The sequence below is a fragment of the Theobroma umbraticum genome, unplaced genomic scaffold, assembly GCF_002168275.2.
Source record: "Theobroma umbraticum cultivar Fairchild unplaced genomic scaffold, ASM216827v3 scaffold_302.0, whole genome shotgun sequence".
Taxonomy (NCBI): Eukaryota; Viridiplantae; Streptophyta; class Magnoliopsida; order Malvales; family Malvaceae; genus Theobroma; species Theobroma umbraticum.
In genome coordinates, this window is record NW_018397287.1 from 350,449 (window position 1) to 373,955 (window position 23,507).

General features: G+C 29.5%; 1 protein-coding gene across 1 annotated transcript; it reads left to right on the forward strand.

The window, feature by feature from the left end:
- Positions 1–21,802: 21,802 nt before the first annotated feature.
- LOC110428590 (ethylene-responsive transcription factor 4-like) lies at positions 21,803–22,225 on the forward strand. The gene has a single exon (XM_021444457.1). The coding sequence runs from the start codon at positions 21,803–21,805 to the stop codon at positions 22,223–22,225; it is 423 nt and encodes a 140-aa protein (XP_021300132.1).
- The last annotated feature ends 1,282 nt before the right edge of the window (positions 22,226–23,507 follow it).

A 23,507-nucleotide genomic window follows, 5' to 3' on the forward strand; every position in this document is an offset into this window, starting at 1 on the left:
GACCAATTGTCAAAAAGAGGGTCCAACAAGTATTTAACTAGTCTGTCCATCATTTTAAATTCCAAACCGTGTTGAAGGCCACATTTTCTGGTGTGAACTTAAGCAGGAAACCAGGAAGCTCTCTGCATAACAAGTTCGCTTCAGCACGGCTGTTCGAAGTTTGCTTCCTGCGAGGTTTAAGAGAAAGTCCACCGCTCTAGTTTCATTGGACAATACCTGAAAAGAAATTAATTTCTTTGTTAATGCTTCCATTGTGTGAACTTCTGGAGGAGACTTGTTGTGCCTGCCAGTCAACCCAAGCAAATAACTGTTATTCTAAGTCACTTCTTGTGTGAGGTGAAAGACAAGTCATTCAGCTCAGATTCCTGTCAAGATGCTGAATCCCTTCTATAAAATTAATTCCCCCACCTATCTGAATCCTTTGTTCATCATAAAAATAGCATTGTGATTTGAACTTTCACCTATTGCCACTTGATAACTTGAAAATTGCATTAGCTTTTTTCTTTTTTAACATATGAATACTTATTTCTTTTTCATAAGAAAACTTATTGAGTGTTAAATTTTAGAATGAGAAATTATTTATTTTTCCATATGAACTTTACTTCTATTCGTGAAATTTGAACGTCAAAATAATTCTATTGGATCGAAGTTTTTGCTATTTATTTTTTACTTTTAAAAAATAAAAACCCTGCTTAGATACAAAAGTAAAATACTTTTTTTTTGAAAGAAATGAAATTTTTTTAGAAGACAAACCGCATGATTCTATTTTTATATAGATTAATTATATTGTAATTGATGTTAATTACATTTTAATTATTTATCTATTCCAAATTGATTATGATATTTCTTTTTATGTTTTACTTTTATTTTATACCAATATTTTTAAGAATGAAAAGCAAATGTAAAAAAAAGTGCAACAAAAAGCACTAACAAGCTTGGGAGATGGCATTAATCGCGTCTCCTCTCTTTCTTAACAACTAAGGCATATTGAGATATTTAATGAATTCGTTGAGCTAATTTTACTTTCATTACTTATACTTTCCACATCAAATATAATCGGCCTCATTAATTGTTTCTCTTTTTTTCTCACCCACTGACAACAGTCAGTCATTTAATTGTTAATTTCGTTATTTGCTTTTATTTTTTAAAAAATATAAAAAAACAAAAGTGTAAAATGAAAAAACAAAATAATATATTTGATTAAAAATTCAAAAACAAAAACAAATAACTAATGATTGATGAATCATTGATACTTGCTTTTATCAATAAGGTCTTGGTTGTGGTGGTAAAGACTTACATCCGAGCATTTAGTTCATTGGTTGATACATAATCTCCTTGTCTAAAAAGTAAAATTCAAATCTCTTTTCTCCAATATTAAAAAAAATGCATAATAGTTATAAAAGTCTCTGAGCTATTTCATGAAAATTTAAATAAACATATATTCTTTTATTACATTTAATAAAACATTTATACTTTTCTTTTGAGTCAAATAAGTCATTATTATTAATGATTGATGAATTGTTGGTACAGGAGTATATTATTTAGGTTACTTGCGCATTAAGTTAGGTTAGACTAAATTATCTTTTACTTTAAATTTAAGTTAAGTTATTTTCTTATTTATTTATTTATTTAAGAATTGTAATAATCGTACTTGAGAAAGTTAAAAGACTCTTTTCGATAAAAATAGTTATATAAAACCCTCTTCGCTTAATTGTTAGACACATTGAAATTGAGAATTAATAAAGAATATTTTCTTTAGTAAGCAAGAGTATTTATTTTTTCTAGCTCTTTTTAGAAAAGTAAGAAATTTTAGTATCTTTGATTTGACCAATCAAAGTGAGATTTTGGCCATTACTCACCTTAGTGAGATTTTCTAACCTTGCCAAAATTGGTGTTCACCTTAGTAGTTTCTAACCTTACCACGATTAATGTATTTCACAACATCCAAGTGTCTTTACAACGTCCAAGTGTCTTCACAATGCTCCAACATCAGTTTGGTATAAAAGCAGGAGAATCACTGTTGGTTGCATAGTTCAAGTTTCGACTCCCCTTTTTCGGGTAATTTTGTTTTTTTTTATTATTTTATAGTTTTATCATATTTTTTTCTGCATCACCACATCGTCATCACCATACAATAAAATATCACGAAGACACCAAAATTTTCAAAGAGATGCTCATGAGATCGAGGTAGAAGAATTATGTTACCAAGTTCAAGAATTATAAAAGCAACTCGCAAGACGTGATATTACTCAAATCAACCATAGTAGCTTCAATGATGAAGAGGATAATTCCAATCCTTTCCATTAAGAATCGTCTTCTAATGAAGAAGTACTTATACGTCGTCTAAGAATTACTGCTAATAGAGATTTAGGAATCAAGGTAGACATTCCTGAGTTTGAACGAAGGCTTCACCTTAATGATTTTCTTGATTGGCTTCACAAAGTGGAAAGAGTTTTCGAGCTCAAAGATATTCCTGATGAAAAACGTGTGAAGTTTGTTGCAATTGAATTAAAGAAGCACGCCTCTATCAGGTGAAAAATCTCAAACAGCAACGAAAAAGGAAAGACCGTAACAAGATCAGAACATAGGATAAGATGCATTGGGAACTTAAGTGTAAGTTGCTTCTTAAGCACTATCGACAAGAAATTTTTATTAAATTTCACAACTTGAGACAGAGAACAATGTCGGTGGAAGAATATGCAATGGAGTTTGAGCAACTTCAAATGAAGTACAATGTCCAAGAACTTGAAAAGCAAACTATAGCTCATTATCTTGGAGGTCTCAATGATGAACTTGCAAATGTTGTTCAACTACAACCATGTTAAACTTAAATGATGTCATCAAATTAGTATTAAAGGTTGAGAAATAACGATCACAGAAAAGCTTAGTGAGTTCATCTAGACAAAAAAATTTTACCTCAAATTGTGAGAGATAAAGTTCGGTAACCATCCCGCCTCTAAAGGTAACCTCTTCTAAAACTGCAAACAATAATAATAAAGAAACTGCTTCTACTCTTGTTTCTAATATCAATAAGAAATGCTTCAAATGTCAAGGATTTAGGCATATTGCTTTTTATTGTACAAATCAAAGAATTATGTCCTTAGTAGAAAAAGAAGTTATGGAAAAACCTATCATGGAAAAGGTAGAGAATGATCTAGAAATATTCAATGAAAATAAGACAGAAAAAATTCTTGTTGACCATGGAGAAGTTCTTGTTGTTCGTCGAAACCTTAACACTACTATAATGGTTGAAAATAAAAGTTAGCTTCACCATAACATCTTTTATACAAGGTACACATCCTAAGGGAAGGTTTGCAATGTCATTATTGATAGTGGAAACTGTGACAATGTTGTTGCCAACTACATGGTGGAAAAGTTAAAGCTTCTAATTAAGACACACCCTCATCCTTACAAGCTACAATGGCTGAGAAAAGGAAACGAAGTTAAGGTAACGAAGCGTTGCTTTGTTCAATTCTCTATTGAAAATAAGTATCAAGATGAAGTTTGGTGTGATTTTATCCCAATGGATGCATGCTAGCTGTTGTTGGGACGCCCATGGCAATATGATTGTCAAGCTCACCATGACAAATACAAGAATACTTATTACTTCATCAAGGATCAAATAAAAATTATGTTGACTCCACTAAAGCCTGAAAACCAACCAAAAAGATAAGAGGAAGTTTAAGCACTCATCTTCGTGCTTGGCCCAAACAAAGCTCATCGTGAGTTAAACCTCTTGTATCTCTTATTAGTTTGTGAAAATAATGAAGTATCGTCATCCTTACCCTAGGATGTCAAGCTTATAATTGAGGAGTTCTATGATGTTATACCTGATGAGATACCCCAAGGACTACCACCAAAGCAAGATATCCAACATGCCATCGATCTCATTTTTGGATATGTAATTCCAAATAGGCTTGCTTATCGCATGAGTCCATAACATTATAAAGAGTTACAACGTCAAGTCAAATAACTTTTGGAGAAAAGCCTAGCAAGAGAAAGTGGTAACCCCTGTGCTTTTCCTACTTTATTAGTTCCAAAAAAAGATAGAACATAGCATATGTACATTGATTGTCGTGCCATGAACAAAATCACCATCAAGTATCGTTTTCCCATTTCTAGGCTTGATGATTTGTTAGTTTAATTGCATGGTGCTATTATTTTCTCCAAGATTGATCTACATATGGTTATCATCAAATTCTAATACGACTTAGAAATAAATGGAAAACTACATTTAAAACTCATGATGGGTTATATGAATGAATAAGTTTGCCACTTGGCCTGTCTAATGCACCTAACACCTTCATGCGCCTAATAAATCAAGTATTTTGTCCTTTTATTGGGAAGTTTGTTGCTGTTTATTTTGATGATATTTTGGTATATAGTCAAAATCAAAAAAAGCATTTTGCACATTTATGACAGATCTTGAAGTACTTCGAGAGCAAAAGCTTTTTGTTAACTTAAAGAAATACGAGTTTATGACATACAAAGTTATCTTATTGGGACATGTTGTGCCAAACCAAGGAATTGAAGAGGACCAAAGTAACGTTGATGTTATTATCAACTGGTCAGTTACAAAGTCACTTCATGACGTTCAAAGATTTTTTGGATTAACCTTTTTTTACTTGCGTTTCATCAAAAATTTTAGTTTAATTGCTACTCCACTAACAAAATACCTCAAGCAAGGTAGTCTTATATGAAGTATTAAACATAACATAGCTTTAAGGAATTGAAAGTTGATTGTAATACCTCCAATGTAGGTATTGGTGCTGTTCTATCTCAAGAGGGGTGACCAATTGTCTTATTTAATGAAAAACTCAATAAGGCAAAGTTGAAATACTCAACTTATGATAAAGAGTTTTATGCCGTTATTCGAGCCCTAGACCATTGGAGCCACTATTTGTTATCAAAGGAATTCATTTTATACTCTGACCATGAAGCTCTCAAACATCTCAACTCTCAACACAAGTTTCATCACCAACATGTAGCTTGGAATAAGTTTTTACAAGGCTTTCCAATTCCTCTCCAATAAAAGTCAAATGCGCAAAACAAGGTAGCTGATGCTTTAAGTCATCACCTTACTCTTCTCTTTACCTTACAATTAAAGGTTGTTGATTTTAAAGTTGTGAAAAAATTGTATGAGAAAAATCCAGAATTTAGTGAGATATGGAAGTCCAGTTCTCAACATTCTTCCCAACAATTTTACCAATAAAAAGGGTATTTTTTCAAAGGTAACCAATTGTGCATCCTTAAATGTTCTCTACGCCAATCTATTATTTGGGAAGCTCATAATGGAGGATTAGTTGGAGATTTTAGGAGAGACAAAACATTGTCTCTTGTGAAAGAAAAATTTTATTGGCCCAAGCTAGAACGAGATGTCATCCAACATATTCAAAGGTCTCAAACTTGCCACACTACCAAGCTTGGAAATCAAAACACTGGTATATATAAACCATAACCCATTCTTGAAGCTCCTCGGATAGATGTGAGTATGGATTTTATTTTGGGTTTGCCAAGAACTCAAAGGCAAAATGACTCTATAATGGTGGTCGTCGATAGATTTTCCAAAATGGCTCATTTTGTGCCATGCCATAAAACAGATGATGCTTCTCACATAACTAATTTGTATTTCAAAGAAATTGTACATCTTCATGGAATCCTAAAAACCATAACTTTCGATCAAGATATGAAGTTCATGAGCCATTTTTTACGAACTCTCTAGAGGAAAATAGGAACTCATTTGCAATTTAGTTCAGCAAGTCACCCTCAAACGGATGGTCAACAAAAGTTTAGGAAACTTATTGAGAAACTTTGTAGGCAAACATATTTCCCAATGGGATTTTGTGTTAGAACAAGTAGAATTCTCTTACAATAATTTTGTGAGCCAAACCACTGGAAGATGTCTATTCGAAGTAGTGTATGGAAAACACATTTTTAGTCCTTTAGGCCTTCTTGCGTTACCAACTACTGGTGAATTTAGTGCTGATGCTGAAGAGTGAGCTAAGCAAATGAAAAAGCTCCATGAAGAAGTTTGAGAGAAGATTATTCGTCAAATTAGCAGACACCAAAAACAAGCCAACAAGCACAAAAAGCCTGTTAGTTTTAAAAAAGGAGACTCAATGTGGATTCACTTAAGGAAAGAACATTTTCCTAAGTCTCGTAGAAAATTATTTGCTCGAACTAATGGACTATTTTGAGTCTTGAAATATATCAATGAGAATGCTTACAAAATCGAACTCCTGAAGACTACAAAGGTTTTTACCTTCAATGTAGCTGATCTCTCTCCTTATTATGGAAAAGACAAAGAATGCATGGATCTTAAAGGTAATTTTTCTCCAATCTAGAGAGAATGATATAGGAGTATATTATTTAAGTTACTTGTTCATTAAGTTAGCTTAGACTAAGTTTTCTTTTATTTTGCAAATTGCATTAACAAAATATTCTATAAACTATTTTCATTTAGTTATTTTTTGGTCCAAAAATCAACAATATTGAATGTATATATAATGAAAAAATTCAATATTGAACTATAATATAATGGAAATTCTTATATTTAAATCAAAAACCATGCTTTTGACAAAGATGTTTTTTCAAGAATTTTTAGTTAAATATATAGAGAATCTATAGGCTGATGTCACTGTAATGCACCTACGAGTCTTCAGTTGATCGTTAATGATAGCAAACTCGAATCAGTATTTAGTACAACGTTTGAATATCAACCTTATTTTTGAAAAGGATCGTGATGGAAACTGCACTATTACCAATTGATGTCTTTTTGTATTTATATTTTGGTATTTAGTTAAGGAAGAAGAGACGATCAAGTATATTCCATCACAACATATTGTCTATAGCGAGCTGTCATTAACCTTTGTCTTAGGTTTCATCATTATCTCTCCATGGATTTGTAAATGTCTTTCTTTCAATTTTTTCAATCAAAAAATGAGAAATTCAAATTTAAGTTATTTAATTAGAAGATATATGTACAATCCTATCATTAAAACAAATATTGGAGGGCGTTTTTTATTCAAAAAAAAATATACTATAATATATATATATATAATATTAAAATAGACAATATTTATTATCTAATATTGTGTTTGAGTAAATAAAAAATAATTATTGGACACAATGCCGCCATAATAAATGTAATACAAATTAATGCCACTCAAAATATATTTCTCATTAAAAATTCACTACTTCCCTCTTTTCGAAAATTGAATATCCGCTTTCACTTTTTTCTGAGTCAAACAAAAATAACTTTAATCTTTAGTTATTATAATTTTATTTATAATTAAAATTTGTAAAATTTTTCTCCATCAATTGTATAACATTCTTATTACATTAACTTTTTCACTCATAAAAAAAAAAAATCCCATCTTGATCTAAACTTACTTCAACATTATATTAGTTCTTTCATTCATAGAAAAACAAGACGAGTTTAATCTGAATTTACTTCAATTTTGATTTTTCTCATCATACGTCACCCATTAATAAAGAGTTGAGTATTTACTTCGGCCATGGTGCCAGCTTTTTTATATTTACTTCTACTGCAGGAGGTATTCTCTGCCTCCGATCCATCACCTAATTCTGAGCTTGGGTTCCTTGATGCTGCATCGTTTTTGTCCACTGCAGCCTTGTACAAAAAGAGAGTATGCCCTCTTTCAGTTGTCTTTCTTTTTTTTTTATTAATGAAATATTTCTTATAATTTTTTTTAAAAAATAAATAATTAAGTAAATTCTTATACTACTTATCACAATCAATATTTTTAACTCAAAAGATAAAAAGGCAAAAGCAAAAGACATATATGTAAGTTGAAAAAACTATTTTATCTTTTAAACATAGCAATGAGGTTTCCGATGCTACTGCTAGTCGGACAGGAAACTTATTCTGCATATCAGTTTGCCAAGTCTCCGAAACGTGAACGTGTTGCACAAATCATTGGAAGTAGACATGTAACGTGGTGTATAGGCCACCATACGTTATTAAATGGATATTTTAATCTTTTTAATAAATTTTCACCTTCTCGATAGTGTTAGTTTTGTTCTTCTTTCTACTAGGAGACGTAGGAATAATATAAAGAAAGTGAGAGTTACAACCTCAGAACCTAGGCTATGTTAAGCAGATTCGAGCAGCTTTCTTACCTGGGCTTAGCCACGAAGAAACGTCGATGGAGGAGCTGGAAAAATAGAGACCCATCACGTTGTTACCAACACGTGACATCGTTTGTCTATTATACCTACGTACACGCATCATTGATATGTATAGTGTACTAGAACCACAGAGAAGATAGAATCTGTTCACTTTCTCTTATTTGCGTTGTCATGGCGACTGATAAGAGTAGCCTTCGTTCTTTCTATTCTGAGTTGGGCTTTTCATACACTTAACAAATTTGTTTCATATGAGCTTATCTCTTCCATGTCCTCGCAATCTCGTTTCAGCCAATCCCATCCTATCTTAATAATCTTTCCAAGATTGCATCACGAAATTTCATCTAGAGCCAGCGTTTTTATTCCATATGAAGTTCACGAATTAACAAAATTAAATCGAATTTGTTCCTAAATATTAATCAATAAATTTGTTCGGAAGCTTGGGTCCTCTCTATAAATTACTTTTTTTAATTAATCAATCTCGATTAAATGTTGCTATCATAGCCATGTGAGGAGAATTAGTCTCCACTTCTTTTTCTTCTATGACCAATATCTCCTACGCATTGGCTGGCCCCCAGCAGAGATTAGTACAATGACAATGACTTAACTTGAACGTGCAATAATGCATATAAACATCTCTCCTAGTGCTTTCTCAATATAAAATATAAACTATCAAATTACTTTATTAAAAATCATTTAATAAACCTCGTTCAAATTAAATTAAATCTGAAATTTCAATGTTAACTTTTTCTTTTCTTAAAAGGATTGTATTTTGTAGTAATTGATTAATCAAGATTAATTTATAGTGAAAATGACTATTAAGTCTCTAATTTTTAAATTGTAAGTAAAAGATTGAATAGGGTATAACTCATCCTATCTTGATGTACATAAATTTCAATTTTACGAAAATAAAAGCTTATTATACCTTATATAATCTAATAATTTATGGGAATGGATAAAAACTATGTCGCACATCCCGATCTCAAAATTATTTTCGAGATCTCTCCAATTTGACCACCATAACTTCTTTATATCATCAAATCCCATTAAGGAAGACAAGCTAGTAATAAAAGTATAATGAGACCTACTAAACAAAAATGCAATTAAACCTACGAAGAAAAGTTCCCCTTTATTTTTTGGGGTCCACGACAGGCAGCAGAGATAAGCACATACAATTTTACCACTTTCCTCAAACCAGAGGAGTTGTAATGTTCGTTTTGATTGACAACTTTGAAATGCTCCCATATGTTGATGGAATTGCTTTACAACTCATAAAATAGCATTGATAACGCAAGAGAAAAATTAAATTAATCCTTGATCTAATGAAAATTTTCAATATAAAATTGATCAAGCTCTCACTCGACAAGATCTTAAATTTTGTTTTAAAAGATTTTATTGTTTAAGATATTGCAATAAAGTTGAAAATTGAAATCTCACTTCTATTTTATGCATAACGAAAAAACAAACGATCAGAACAGAATAAAAAATATCAAAAAAATAAATAATCAAAACATGACTCTCAAACGTTAAGATATAAAAATGATTGTAACAGAAATTCATTATCTTTGTGCCTATTTTTCCTTTTTAAATCCAATACTATCCAATAAATAGCGTGCACAAATCAGTTAACCCACAGAATAAGTTAAAGCACCCTAAACCCTAAACTTAAACAGTAATGATAATAATAATAATAATAATCATTATTGGCCCAACAAAGAAAATATTACATACAGCTCATTTGATGGACTTCTCTTCCAAACTATATACACCACAAATTTATGTCAAATTTTATTTATTTATTTATTTTTTGACACGAAGAAAGGTAACAAAAAGGCTCTCATCTATCTGTTCATAGAAACTTTATCACCCAAGCTAAATTCTCAAGGGAAAGGAAGAAATTGATTATGCAATTGACTTAAGACGGCTATTACTTTTCTTTCTAAGTTGTTGATCTTCTACTTGTTATGAGAGGTTTGAAAGTTGAAACCCATCGCTTATCCAAAAACTTTTAAAAACTAAATTTTAAATAAATTGAGTTTCATTTGATTATTATTATTGTTTTGCATAAAAATGAATGCAACAAAAAATAAAATATAAAAAAGAATAAAAATAAAAGATAAATAGTAAAAATTAAAAAATAAAATAAAAATATCAACCAAACCAAAGGAAGTCTTAGTAACTACTAAACAAATAAACTTGATTTGATTTCATTATGAGTTTAATGAGACAGAGAACACAGGAGAGAATTTCTTCCTTCATTTGTAAGAAGACACAGCAGAGGAAAAAGAAACAAAGAAGAGCTAATTTAATTAGCAAATCAGTGAGACGGAAACCTGTGAGAAATCAGGTGCTGAGAAGCTTAGATGAATGTTTTATTGTTTTTGCTATGCAAGCTTACATGAATTTATAGTTAAGATTTGTTCTTGCAGTACATAAACTGAAGTACAAGCTCCTGTACTGCATGCTCTTCCCTTGCTTTTCTATTTTCTTTTAAGACTAAATTGTGATGGGTCATTTGCTTTCCTCATTAACTTTTGGGCATGAAGGCTGAGCCATCAAAATAATATGCTTAAATCCTTTCCGGTATTGATATTATCATTTTTAAAAAAATATATAAATTCAATTTTTATAAATTATTATATAAAACTTAAATTTTTTATTTTTTATTTTTAAAAACAGAAATTTTATTAATTTTCAAAGTTTTCATGTCATAATAAGTCTTGAATATCGAAATCTATTACTAATTTAACGATATGTAAAAACTAATTGTATAATTTGACTTACATTCATCATTCTCAATTTCTTAATTAAACTGCACTTTCTTTTTGTGTCATTTTCAAATTCATCACTATAAGATATAAAATATGTCAATAGATGGATATATTATAACAAAACTCTTATCCTATAGGAAGGATCCAGCTATATTCATGGTAAACTCCACTCAAACGAAATTGTGAAAACATGATAACATGGGTAGTAGAGACTAATAAAAAAGAATCAAATTCCCTAAAAATCACGGAATGAATTCTCTGACTAATTGAGGATAAAACTTTAAGAAAGATTCAAAGGAAGTATCCTACGTGAGCATGTAAGTATCCTCTCCAATGGTTTACCGAGGCGTATGTTAGTACGAAAGTATATAATAAGCAGCAAGTTTTCTTTAATTTCTTCCCATAATCTCATCAGTCTCGCGTGTTTTACCTTCGCAGCTCAAGTTACTTCTAATCCAGTGGTTGATTTCATTGTTTTGTTTATGTGATCACCTACGTAATCCTTGACCACTATAATTATATTCAAATCCAAGTTGAAGCACGTCCACTGGTTTTGTTCTTTAGATGTTAACATCATGTAATTTGGATATCACAGCTTCTTATAACAACCATAAACAAAACAGATAGTGCGTTAAGTTTTATATATGTATACTTACATATGTATGTATGTATGTGTACAATTAATAATTTATAAAAATTAAATTAATTTATATAGAAATAGAAAAAGAAAAGTCAAACTAAATTGATTGAAAGGTATTTCAGTCACCAAAAAAATAATTTAGGCAACAACTGTTCGGTAAAAACACGTGTGATTAACTTTTATTTAACGAATTAAATTAACCTTATTTAATGCTTAACATTTTCCAAAGTGTAAAAGTATTAATTAACCAAAAACCGCTATGCAAGCAATAAAATACAACAAATAATTTTCAAGGCTTAGTGTAATCTTTATTTATACTATTTTGGAAAGCAAATTTAGGTATAACAATAAGTGAACCCTAATCATCTTCCCCATTATTTCTTATCCTATTCCCTGTCTTAATTTTCACAAATTGTCACATTTTATTTTTTATTGTTTAATTAATATATGTTTGATTTTAATTAATCTTTCTCGCCTATCATGATGGACAGGGTTCACTCATCATTTAAACCAATTGCGAATGGTAGCGTTAACCATTCACCACCTCTAACTCTCCCTTCCAGCAAAAGTGTCGGTACGGAGATGTGGTGAGAGAAAGAGGGGGAAACTATGATAGCAAAAGAGGGGGAAACTATGATAGCAAAAGAGGGGAAAAAAAATTAAGATCAAACATATGATGATTTGTAAAAGTTGAGACAGAAAATGAGACAAGAAACAAAGACACAAGGTTTGAATTCAAAATGCTTTCTCATTCGATTCAGAAGAATTATAACCTTTTTACTTCTATTTTTTAAGTCAAATTTGTTTCAAAATTTGACCTCTTTTATTTTAAATCTATTATCGATTAAAATGAAAAAATTTATTTTTTTACAAACTTTTGGAAGAAGTTATTTTTAATTATATATTTTAAAATTTTTAACTAAATTAAAATATCTAAAATAATTTAAGTTAAAATGAAAATAGATTACCATCAAAAGTTATATATTGACCTTTTTTTGGGGGGGGAAAGGAGTAGTATTGTGAAAAAATATTTAGAAATTGCATATTTAGGTATAATAAATAATGAAGTGCACCCATTTTTTTTTCATTAAACTCATTATGCTTTAGGTTATACAACTGAGTTAATGTGGTCCAATCCCATTAAGTCCACTCCTTGGTTCCAAGATTCAAATTAATTTGAAACATTGAAGTTAACTTTGCAAAATCTAAGGAATAAATATCAAATTCTAAAGAACTTTGTCATTGAATTTCAATACGTTGAGCTTTAAGTATGAACGGTGATCGAATAATTTGTAAAATAATAATAAATTACATAGTTTAAATAAATTTTTTAAAAAATAAAATTATAATGTGGAATTTAACACACGTTGAAGTAATTGTTGCCACATCATTTGTTTTATCACCAAGTTATTTTCTCTTCAATTTCTTTATTGTCGGCTTATAAAAAATATCCAAAATAACAATCACATCTATTCCAATAACTTTGTTAAAATTTACCTCAAAATAAAAATACAATGAAAAATCAACTTCATTGAAATGTAAAGTCACAAGTTAATGTTGTGTCACAGTCATAATACAGTGACAAATTAGATATTGAACTCCAAATTTGAATCATTGAGGTGCTTCTCAAATGGATTAGGGTGAAGAATATTGAATCTATATTTTAATAATCAGCTTTAGAGGGAAAAACAAAATAAAGAAGAGAACAAGATAGAAGCCAAGAAGAAAAGGAATGCCAACTAACTTAATGTCACATTTATGACATGGTAAAATGGGTAGCTTGCAAGCAATGGCCGCGAACTAATTTGACTCAGTTAGATAACCAGAACAAAGCTTAGCAGGAGCTTTACGCCGCGGTAATGAAAAAAAGCAAGGAAAAACGTAGAAGAAACATTTCAGCACCATCGTCATATGGATTATGATCTTATGTATGTCTGTCGTGTGTTTTGTCCGACTTAACATGGTCTTTTCACTAAAAGCAGATTTGACATTTGGGACCAAAGACTTTCCATCGAAAAGCCTGAAATCGTGTCATGAACCGACAAATACATCCTGTGTGATTGGGTCCCTGAGATGATTGGCACTTTAACACGCGTTGAAATTTCATAGCTTAGTTGTACCACACTTTTAATTTTACTATATACCTTAATTTCATTGCCTTTGAAATTAACCTACCTCACAATTTCAAAGGGAATTTCTTTCTTTTTTTATTTTTTCATATGTTTGGCAGAAATCGAGGCTTGATTAGTTGCTGTAGTTATGGCTTTGTATTGACACAAAATAAATTCTACCTTAAGCGCAATTTTTGGAAATTTATGATATTGTTATTATACTAATTCCGTTTGCTTGAATGAGGAAGGAAAACAAATTAACAAGGGTCGCCTTAGCCTGCAATTTCTGTTAAATTGCTTAAATTAAGGATTGTTTTACTACAGACTCTTATTAAAAAAAACTAAAGTGAAAAACTTTTGACTTGAATGCTCAATTTTTTATTATTAATATATTATCTATCTTATTATATATTATATTACGTAAAATTATTTCATAAGAGTATATCATTGTAAAGAAAGCAAACAACAATTAAAACGTGATCATAATTCTTAACATTATACCATACGTAATACATATCGACGAATGTATCACTATTCATCAATTATTGAAAACATATTAATTGATAATTTTTGAATCTTACATATTATATGATAGATATGAAGTATATATCACTGCACCATTATTTCTTGTCGTTATGGGCCGAACCTTAAAGTATGAAAAGTCATAAACTGCTCTATGCTTTTAGGCTTCTAGAAATCTTTTACAACTTCAAAACTTGAGGCCAAAAAATAATTAATCAATAGTAAAAACTAAAGATTCACCTGTGGGCTAATTTCTTTTTCTATCCGTGTGTCTCTTTCATCATCAAAATCCAAAGCCATTGTCAGTTCTAAACTTTGTACTCTCTAAGCTATTTGGAAACGAGTATTTTAACTTTTTATTTTAAGAGTAATATATATTGAAAATATTAAATATTTTTTGCTTTTAATTAGTAAATTATTATGGAAAATACATGTCTTATTTTAAAATATTTACTTTTAAAGAGTATTTTGAGAATTTAAATTAAAAAGAAATGATCTTTTCAATTTATGTTATATATTTTTTATAACATTTTTTAAAAATTTTTATTTTAAATTTATATATATTATTCATAATTAATTTTAAAAAAATTATACCATATCTTATAATACAATACAATACTCGATATGAGATACTTGAAAATAAATTTTTAATACATGATATATATCTATGATTTAATAACTTTGACCATAATAATAATGAAAGTAGCTCAAGATGGGTGGCAAGGTTTGCCAGTAAGTTTCACCCTTGAAACGTTTTAACAAGTTTAACTTATTACTAATAGTTCAGATGTGAAGTTAGTTAAACAATTTTTCTTTTTTAATTTTTTAAAGTACAATTGATTTTCCTTTTTTTTTCGTCTTTTTCTTTAAGAACAAGTACTAGCTGCTTGGATATTTAGGGTTCTACCCCATGCTCAATCAATGCTTTTTATTAAGTACCAATGCAAGGTACAAATAAGCCTGACTACCATTACTAATTTCGGCAATCCAGCAAATATGGCTAAGCATGATAAGATGTTTACAACGCAATGTTTGTCCTGGAACCAGAGTACAAAAACTCCTTAAATGCAACACAAATTAAAACAAGGTCTACTCCATTTGTAACGCTCGGAAACTCAACAAATTCCCTCTCTAGGATAATTGCTCTCAAGCTCTCTCTTACAGAGCTCTTCCTTTGCCTTACTTTCAATCTTACTCTCCACCTTGCTCTCGTCACACGTACCTATATTCTATCCCTTACTCATAACCATTTGTCTATTTTCATAATTCAAAAGTTTTTTAATTATTCAAATGAATCAATCATTATAATTTACTTAAAATAATTAACTACTATAATCATAAATAATTTAATAAGGACAATAATCTCAATTCCTAGATAAACTTTAACAACAAACAAAGATTAACAAATATAATAACAAAAATCTTAATGAGAAGCAATACGGTAAAAAATATTAAGTGCTATCAATAAACAATTCAATGTGAAGCAATTCCCTAAAATTAAACACAAAATTAAATACAATTTTAATAAACAATTTAAAGAAGAAGCAATCCCTGAATGAAAAATTTAACTATTTACAAGAATCTAAGAAAAAAAACAAATAATTTGTAGGAAAGCAATCAAACAATCCCTAAATAAATAAATAATAATTAACCTTAAGTGCTTAATTAAATCCTTGTTTTGTTGTTTTCTAAAACAAAAAAAACTAAGACGATAAACCCTAAATCAAAATCACTAAATAGAAACTATTAAATAAAGAAAAAGTTCAAAGTTGAAAATATTAAAAATAAAATAACAGTAAATAAACCAAACTTACCAATTATCGTAATATAAAATTTAAGTTATCAACTAAAGGCTTTATGCACAAAGAATGCTCAAACAAAAAGTGTAAGAAAAAAAATGAGATTTTGTTTTTATTTGGTAAAAAGAAAAAGAGAACAAGAGGTGATGGTTGTAAGATTTTGGAAAGTGAGATTTGGGTATAATTCTATTGTAATATATTTTATTTTTAGTCCTAAGTCTATTAAAATTAGATGTTGATTAATTGTTGTTGGGTATCTCACTAAATAAAAAATTATTATCAGAGCAAAATTTAAAATTTAAAAAAAATAAAAATATGTTTAAAAAATTTAAAAGTTTTGTAAGGAAAAATTAAAAATTTTCCCAAGAAAATAAAGATAAGTTAGAAATTTTTAAATTGTTGAGGAGCGGAGACCCCCACTGGACCCCAATACTCGATACTTCAAAGACTATTTCTGCCTTTTTTTTTTTTTTTTATCATCTCAACAAATCTCATTTTTCTTATTGTAGAACTATACCTCTCCCCATCATTGATAACCCCACTACATTACGTATAGAAAAAAGTCTCAATTGGGACCATCCCATTTGCTCTATTTCTGTCCTACATGCAACAACCTATCACTAGCTCGAAATATAGGCTATATTAAAGAAAGAAATTTTAAAATTTTGCAGTTAATGTCAACTCAACAACATTAACATGTACTGTACATGCTATTTAAATTTTTTTCTGAAGTAAAAACAATGTTAAAATTTTTATTTAGATTTTACCCGAATGGCAATATATAAGTAAATTACTTAGCTTGAACATGGAAAAAATTATCAGTACATGAGACGAAAGAAGCACATTGAATAATTGTAAAACATAAAATTAAGTCTTGGCACTCCTCCTAATGACCTCAAATGTAAGGCTTCATTGATCACGCAAGTTCAACTTAAAGGTTAATTAAAGATAAAGATCAACTTAAAAGTAAATTAAAGATAAAGATCAACTTAAAAGTAAATCTGTTCATGTCCTTTTTTTTCTTTGTTAATTCATCGGCTGAGTTAGCGCTTTGCATTGAGAGATTCTTTTCCCATCGTTTGAACCATCTTCTTCACGTGACTAAGATTGCTAAACACTGATTACTAGCACTAATTATTCCTTTTAAAGTAGAATATGAAGTAGCATGTTTATTTAATTGGTTAATAGTGAATAGAACTACAAAAATGAAAATTACACTTGGGTATAGTGGAATGCAAATAAATTAATAACAGCTCGTTTTAGTTAGAATAAATACTGCTTAATATAATATGTGTCATTTATATATTTCAAGTGTAACACGAAATTTATTATGAAGATGAAAATACCCTTACTTGCTTTCGGTTTTAACATATCAAAAAAATAAAATTTAAATCGCAATAAATTGTGTATAATAATTGAGTAACATGTACATCATCTTGCAATAAAATGTACATAATTCGATTTGCCTCAAAAAAGCATGAGGCTTAAACTACCCTTATAAGACAATTAATACCTTTTACACATAATCGTTTTCTTGAACTTAATTTTATTTCATAAATTGAAAATCTTATTATTTTTAATGAATTTAAAAAATATATATTTAATTAAGTGAACAATTACACTTAAATAAAAAATTGATTACTAATAACTTTACATGTGGTGCAATTAGATTACTAAACTCAACATTGCAAAAATATATACATTTTATTATATTAATATGTACATTACATTATAATGACTTGTACCTATCTTTCTTGAATGGCATTTCCAGTAATTCAATTAATTTTCCATTACACTCAATAATTATTGGATTACACAAATATGTCATTATTGATCAAAAAGAAAATAGGAGGAAAAAGAGAATAGGAAAAAGAGTGAAAAAAAATTATTTGACTTTAGTATAGAACCGTGTGCAAAGGAAACAAAACGTATTAATTATGACAAAATTTTGAGAATTTCAAATTTATATGAATTAGTCATAAAACATAAAATGATAAGTGATAATTTGATTAATAATAATTAATTAAATATTAATCATGAGAGTTATTTAATTTAAAATAAAAATTATAAAAACTTAATTAAATACAATAAAAGAATAAAAATTTATTTAAATTTTTTAAAATAATTCAAACAACTTTTTAGATATTATACCAATTAAATTCTAATTAAATATCTAATGTTTTATTGTGGATGGTCATACGAGTCATCTATCCTTTTAATTTTAAGGGACAATATCATTCAATAGTGGGAACGAAGGGAAGTTTGTATTTGAAGGGATAATCCAGGTTCCAATCTTATAGTAAGATATTGAGATGACATGTTCCAAGGGCCCTAATTTCAATTCAATACTTAATTTACCTTTTTTTCCAAATGGTTTCCTGTGAGGAAGATTGAAAATGGAGCACAAAAAACGATGTTCACACATGGTTCAACGTTTCTTTCATTAATAAAAGGAAGCAACTAATGTACTCCTCGGTGGGATAATAATGATGAAGGTAGGGTAAGCAAGCTATGATGAGAATCCTCAAAAGAGGTTAGGTGCTTGATTAGATTCTTACTGTTCTCTAAAGGTTAAAAGATTATTTTACTCTAGAAATTGAACGTTGAATAAGCACATGGATCAAGATTCAAGAACCAATGGCTTTACAATATCAGTTCGAAATCATATCCACGTTTTAGATATGGATTCAAAGATTTGGGATGTCACAATTTATAAACCCCACCCTTTATATTTAATGTGGAAATTGAATTTTCTAATCTTAAAGTTCATGCTTTAAAAATAGTGGTGAAGTGATTCTTAATTATAGATCTCCAACTATTTATAATCCAAGTTACATGAATGAATTGAAACAATAAATAACAAGGGAGCATGTATCTTTATTGTTGGCATATATATATTAAAAAAAAAAAGAGGATTTGATCTTTATGCCAGCAAGTTGTAATGCTTCACTATTAGCAATGATAGTGCTTCACTCTCACTCCCACTGCAATCGGTAAAAGTGGATTATGTCAAACTTGAGTAGAATACACATATTAATAGAAATAATTAAAAAATAAAATTAAATATTGAATTAATAAGATTAAAAGATTATACAAAATTTATTAGGTACGATTTTAAATAGATATTGTAAATTGCTAATACATTTTTCACACGTCATTGAACTTTTAAACTTAATCTGTTTCGTAAACCAAAATTTATTGGTTTTATCAAATGATTCAATGGGGGTGGTTAGTGGCACTAAACAAAAAAGATGCTGGTAATTCCTTTTTTATGTCAAACAGTTAAATATAAGTACTTACACGTTATGACAATTCAGATTTTTTTTATCATAAATGTAATACTCGCTCTAACGCGTGGAGGTAAATAGTTTTGTGATGGCCCTGGTTGGCAGAAGGTCCACGCAACCCAAAACCGTTGGCAACGTGCAAAGAATGAACAGATGAAATGATAGTAGGATCGTGACCTCTAAACGAATCAAGGTCGAAATGATGTTGAATTCTTAATCGCCCTGTTGTTCTTTGTGGGATTCATAACCTCTTTCCTGCAGGAATTGCATGCAGAAGAACCGTAGGTTGGTATTGAAAATACAATTCACCTGTTTCTGCTTTCACATAGGAGTCCACTTAGACAACAGCATTGCTTCTTTTCTGTATTTGGTTTTGGGAATAAAATAGATATTCCAATCCCATGCTCATGTTTTGCATGTCAAAATGGCAAGTGAAATTGGTAAACATTAAGCTATGTATTTCACCATATTTCCTTTAGTATATCTGATTGAAGCCCAATTTCTCAAACAAATAAGTTTCTACAGCCCAATGCACTTTGTTTTTAATCTTTTACCATTTTTCTTTTTTTTTAAATTTTGATATGTTGGTTTACAGAATAGAATGAGATGAAATAAAATATGTATTTTGTGATAATAAAATAGGATAAAAATAAAATGAAAATATTATTACATAGTTTGGTTAACGGAATGAAATAAGACAAGAATTACTATTGTGACTTATTGTAATGTTTAATTGATAAAAATAATTTTAGAATAACAAAGAAATAAATGAAAAAAAGATATTAATTTTTAAATTTAAAATATTATTGTTTTTATAACAGTAATTGTAAGCCTAAACTCTTTATTATAATTAGGCCCAACCACCAAGTGAGCGTCATGATTTTAATTAGGCCCAACCAGCAGCAAGTAGCTACGGTAAGATCGGATCCATGGTCGTTTCTATCAAATTTGAGCCTTCTTCTAGGAGGAGTAGGGAACCCATTTTACCAGGAGAATATCAACTTCCCTGTCATCCAAATACAGCAACGTAACCTTCTTTTTTTTGTTTTTTGTTTTTGTCTTTTTATGTAATGAGAAATGGAAACATAACTTGCCATTGAATATACTTGTGAAAAATAACACTCAACCAAGTCCTGTCACAAAAGAATCCGCCCTGATCATTCAAATGAAATAATGATGCATAACTCTAGATATGTCAATGGGTATTTTATAATTTGAATGTCTTATATTATTCAATTTGATTAAATAAGATTAAAACAATATATACTTAAGTTTGGATACTAAAGCTACTATCCATCACAAGTTTTGATAATGGTCTTAGAGTATCCACTATATGAATCTAATTATAAATAATGACTTTTAATAATAAACTTTAATTTTATATATATTATACTTTTTGGTTTGTAAATTTTTTATAATTAATAAAATACTTACTAAAATTCATTAATTATTTTAAATATGATTTTAAACTTTAATTTGTTTATGACTTAACTTTAATTTATTAATTTAAATTTTATTAATAATATATAAAAAATACTCTAAAATTTTATTCTAATCGAGTATGGAATGAGTATGGGCATTTAATAAGTTGTGTCTCATATATTCGAATGTGGATTCGATGGCAATTTAAAAAATTAATTGAATATTTATAAGATTTAAGTATTTTATCAAATAATAGGGTACGAGTTAAAATATTTTTAAAATAACAAATACACTACTCATTGACATCCGTATTTAATCTTTGTCAACTTCTTGGCATGGTGAAATGAAAAAGTAAAAAAAGCAAAAAAAAAAAGAAGAAAGAAATTGGTCTTTTAATTCATAAATCAGTACATTGGACCGAAAGTCCAGCATATCCATAGCCCAAATGGCACATGCCTCGGACCGCATTACACATTGCAAGATAATGAACTTCAAACACAGCAGTCAACTACGATATAAATTAACGTACATAAGTATTTAGTTAGTTCAGAGTAATAGATTCATGCATTCTTACGAATTAGAATTTTTTTTTACTCTCAATAATCAAATAAATAAATGATACAATTAATCAATTTCAATTCTATATATGGTTAAAAATGGAGTGAAATGACAAAAGGAAGTGTAAAATCAATTATTCTCAATGCTCTTAATGTTAATCTTTATAATTTAATTAATGTCGATATATATATATATATATATATATGGGGACTATGGAGAACAGTGAAAGCCAACAGAGAGAAGTGGGTTATGGTATCCATTGATTTGCGCAGTATGCTCACTCTAATTGTATCATTAGCGAGGAAATTTAGGAGGTTTTGACTCAGAAAAACAGCCATTAGAGAAACAAGATTACACCTGCAACTTACTTCTACTACTTTAATTCTATTAGCCTACAACCTCTCTTACCTGCTCCACTTGCTTGGCCTAACTATCAAGTGGAGATCAAGAGCCTTTATTTTATTATCAACGATTGTCTAACTATGCTTATATATAAATTAAACATAACAAGCTTCATTACTATTACTTGTCTAGAGTGACAACAATGGAGAATTTCCCTTCATTAGTTTACAGAAACCCCAAGAGAAGGTCCAGGCGATCCAGTAGGTACCTTGGAGTCCGAAGAAGGCCATGGGGAAGGTATGCGGCCGAGATTCGGAATCCGCATACCAAAGAGAGACACTGGTTATGCACATTCGACACTGCTGAAGAAGCTGCCATAGCTTATGATCTTTCCTCCATTTCTTTCAGTGGCATTGAAAGAGCTCGCACCAATTTTTATTACCCTTTCCTGGTTCTTCCTTCTCCTCCACCCTCAACGCCCCCTCCACCGCCCCCAAAGCCGGAACTAGAAGGGGATGACGATGACCCGGAGATGAATTATGTCAATGAAGATGATGAATCTGTTGTTATTGCTTCCATTTTGCAGAGCTTTGCTCGCTCTGCTAGCTGTTCTTTCTATCCTTGAGTTTACGAAGGGCCTGTTCTCTCTGGCGAACAATACAAATTAATGGTCTTGAAAATTGACATTTCTCAGATTGAGATCAAACAAACATTAGGTTTTGTTAAGAAAATCAGCGGATTCTTTTTTTCTATTTTGGTTTTTCAGTTCCTTCGACCTCTTCTATTTTAATCGTATACTGTATACCCTCTCATATTATATGTTCTCGTCAGCACAACCACTGATTAATATGAACAAAATTAAGTAGAGGGACTCGATTACACAAGATCTCATAATACAATGACAAAATAGATCAGTTTTGAATAGAAAGATTAAATCGAGAAAAATACTATGCAGAGACCTATGAAGTAGCTTTACTGTAATAAAAACAGTGTGGTTGGTATTGCTGGATATGGCAATATAGCAATATAATCCTGTCTAATTGTGTAACCTTGAACTAAATCCAAATATTTCCAGTTTAATTTTCTGTCTCTCTTTATTATTTTTTGATAATTGAATCAAATCATGAAATTTTGCTGTAAGTTAGATGTGACATTGATATATTGCCACATGGGCTAGAAAGGGTAAGATGAGGGGTAAAAAACGGAGAAACAAGTAGAAAATGAAGGATGGCATAGCAGTGAAGAATGGATAAAGGGATATAATTGCTTACTTGTTTTTTCCTCGGGGTCTTGATTGATATATGCAAAAGCTTGCTAGACGTCTTTCTCTTCCATACGTCTGCCTCCATGGTGGAGCTATTTGGGCTGATGAGAGGAATATAGAGCAACAACAAGCGAAAGGAAGATAAAGAAAATGTTCTTTTGTATGAAGTCAACCACTTAAGTTTATTGCAATTCTTTATTATTCTTTATTTGTATTAATTATTAAATAAAAAAATTATTTTAAAAGTGTTAAAAAATAAAAAATTTTAAAAATTTTGGGGAGGGTCACAATCCCCCCATAATTAAGCTACCATCTGCCCCTAAATATAATGTGTTGGACACTAACCCAGTTAATCTTCAATTGAACTTAGATGTAAAAGTTTGGGTTTTTTATTAAGGTTAAATTTTGTCACTATGCAATGGATCGATGCTAAACTTCATTATAGTATTTCAATTTTATTAAATTTTGCCATTATACTTTCAATTTTATAGGTTTTTTAACGAAAATGATAAAAATTTATCACTTGCGTCAACAAAAATTTTGTTGAATATTTTAATTATGTTACTTTTTATCTAAAAATCAACAAAATTGAAAATATAATGGCCAAATTCAATAAAATTGACATACAATAACAAAATTTAAT

Bases quoted from the DNA above. Each gene is read 5' to 3' on its own strand.
- LOC110428590 (XM_021444457.1), top strand. From the start codon at position 21,803: ATGGAGAATTTCCCTTCATTAGTTTACAGAAACCCCAAGAGAAGGTCC.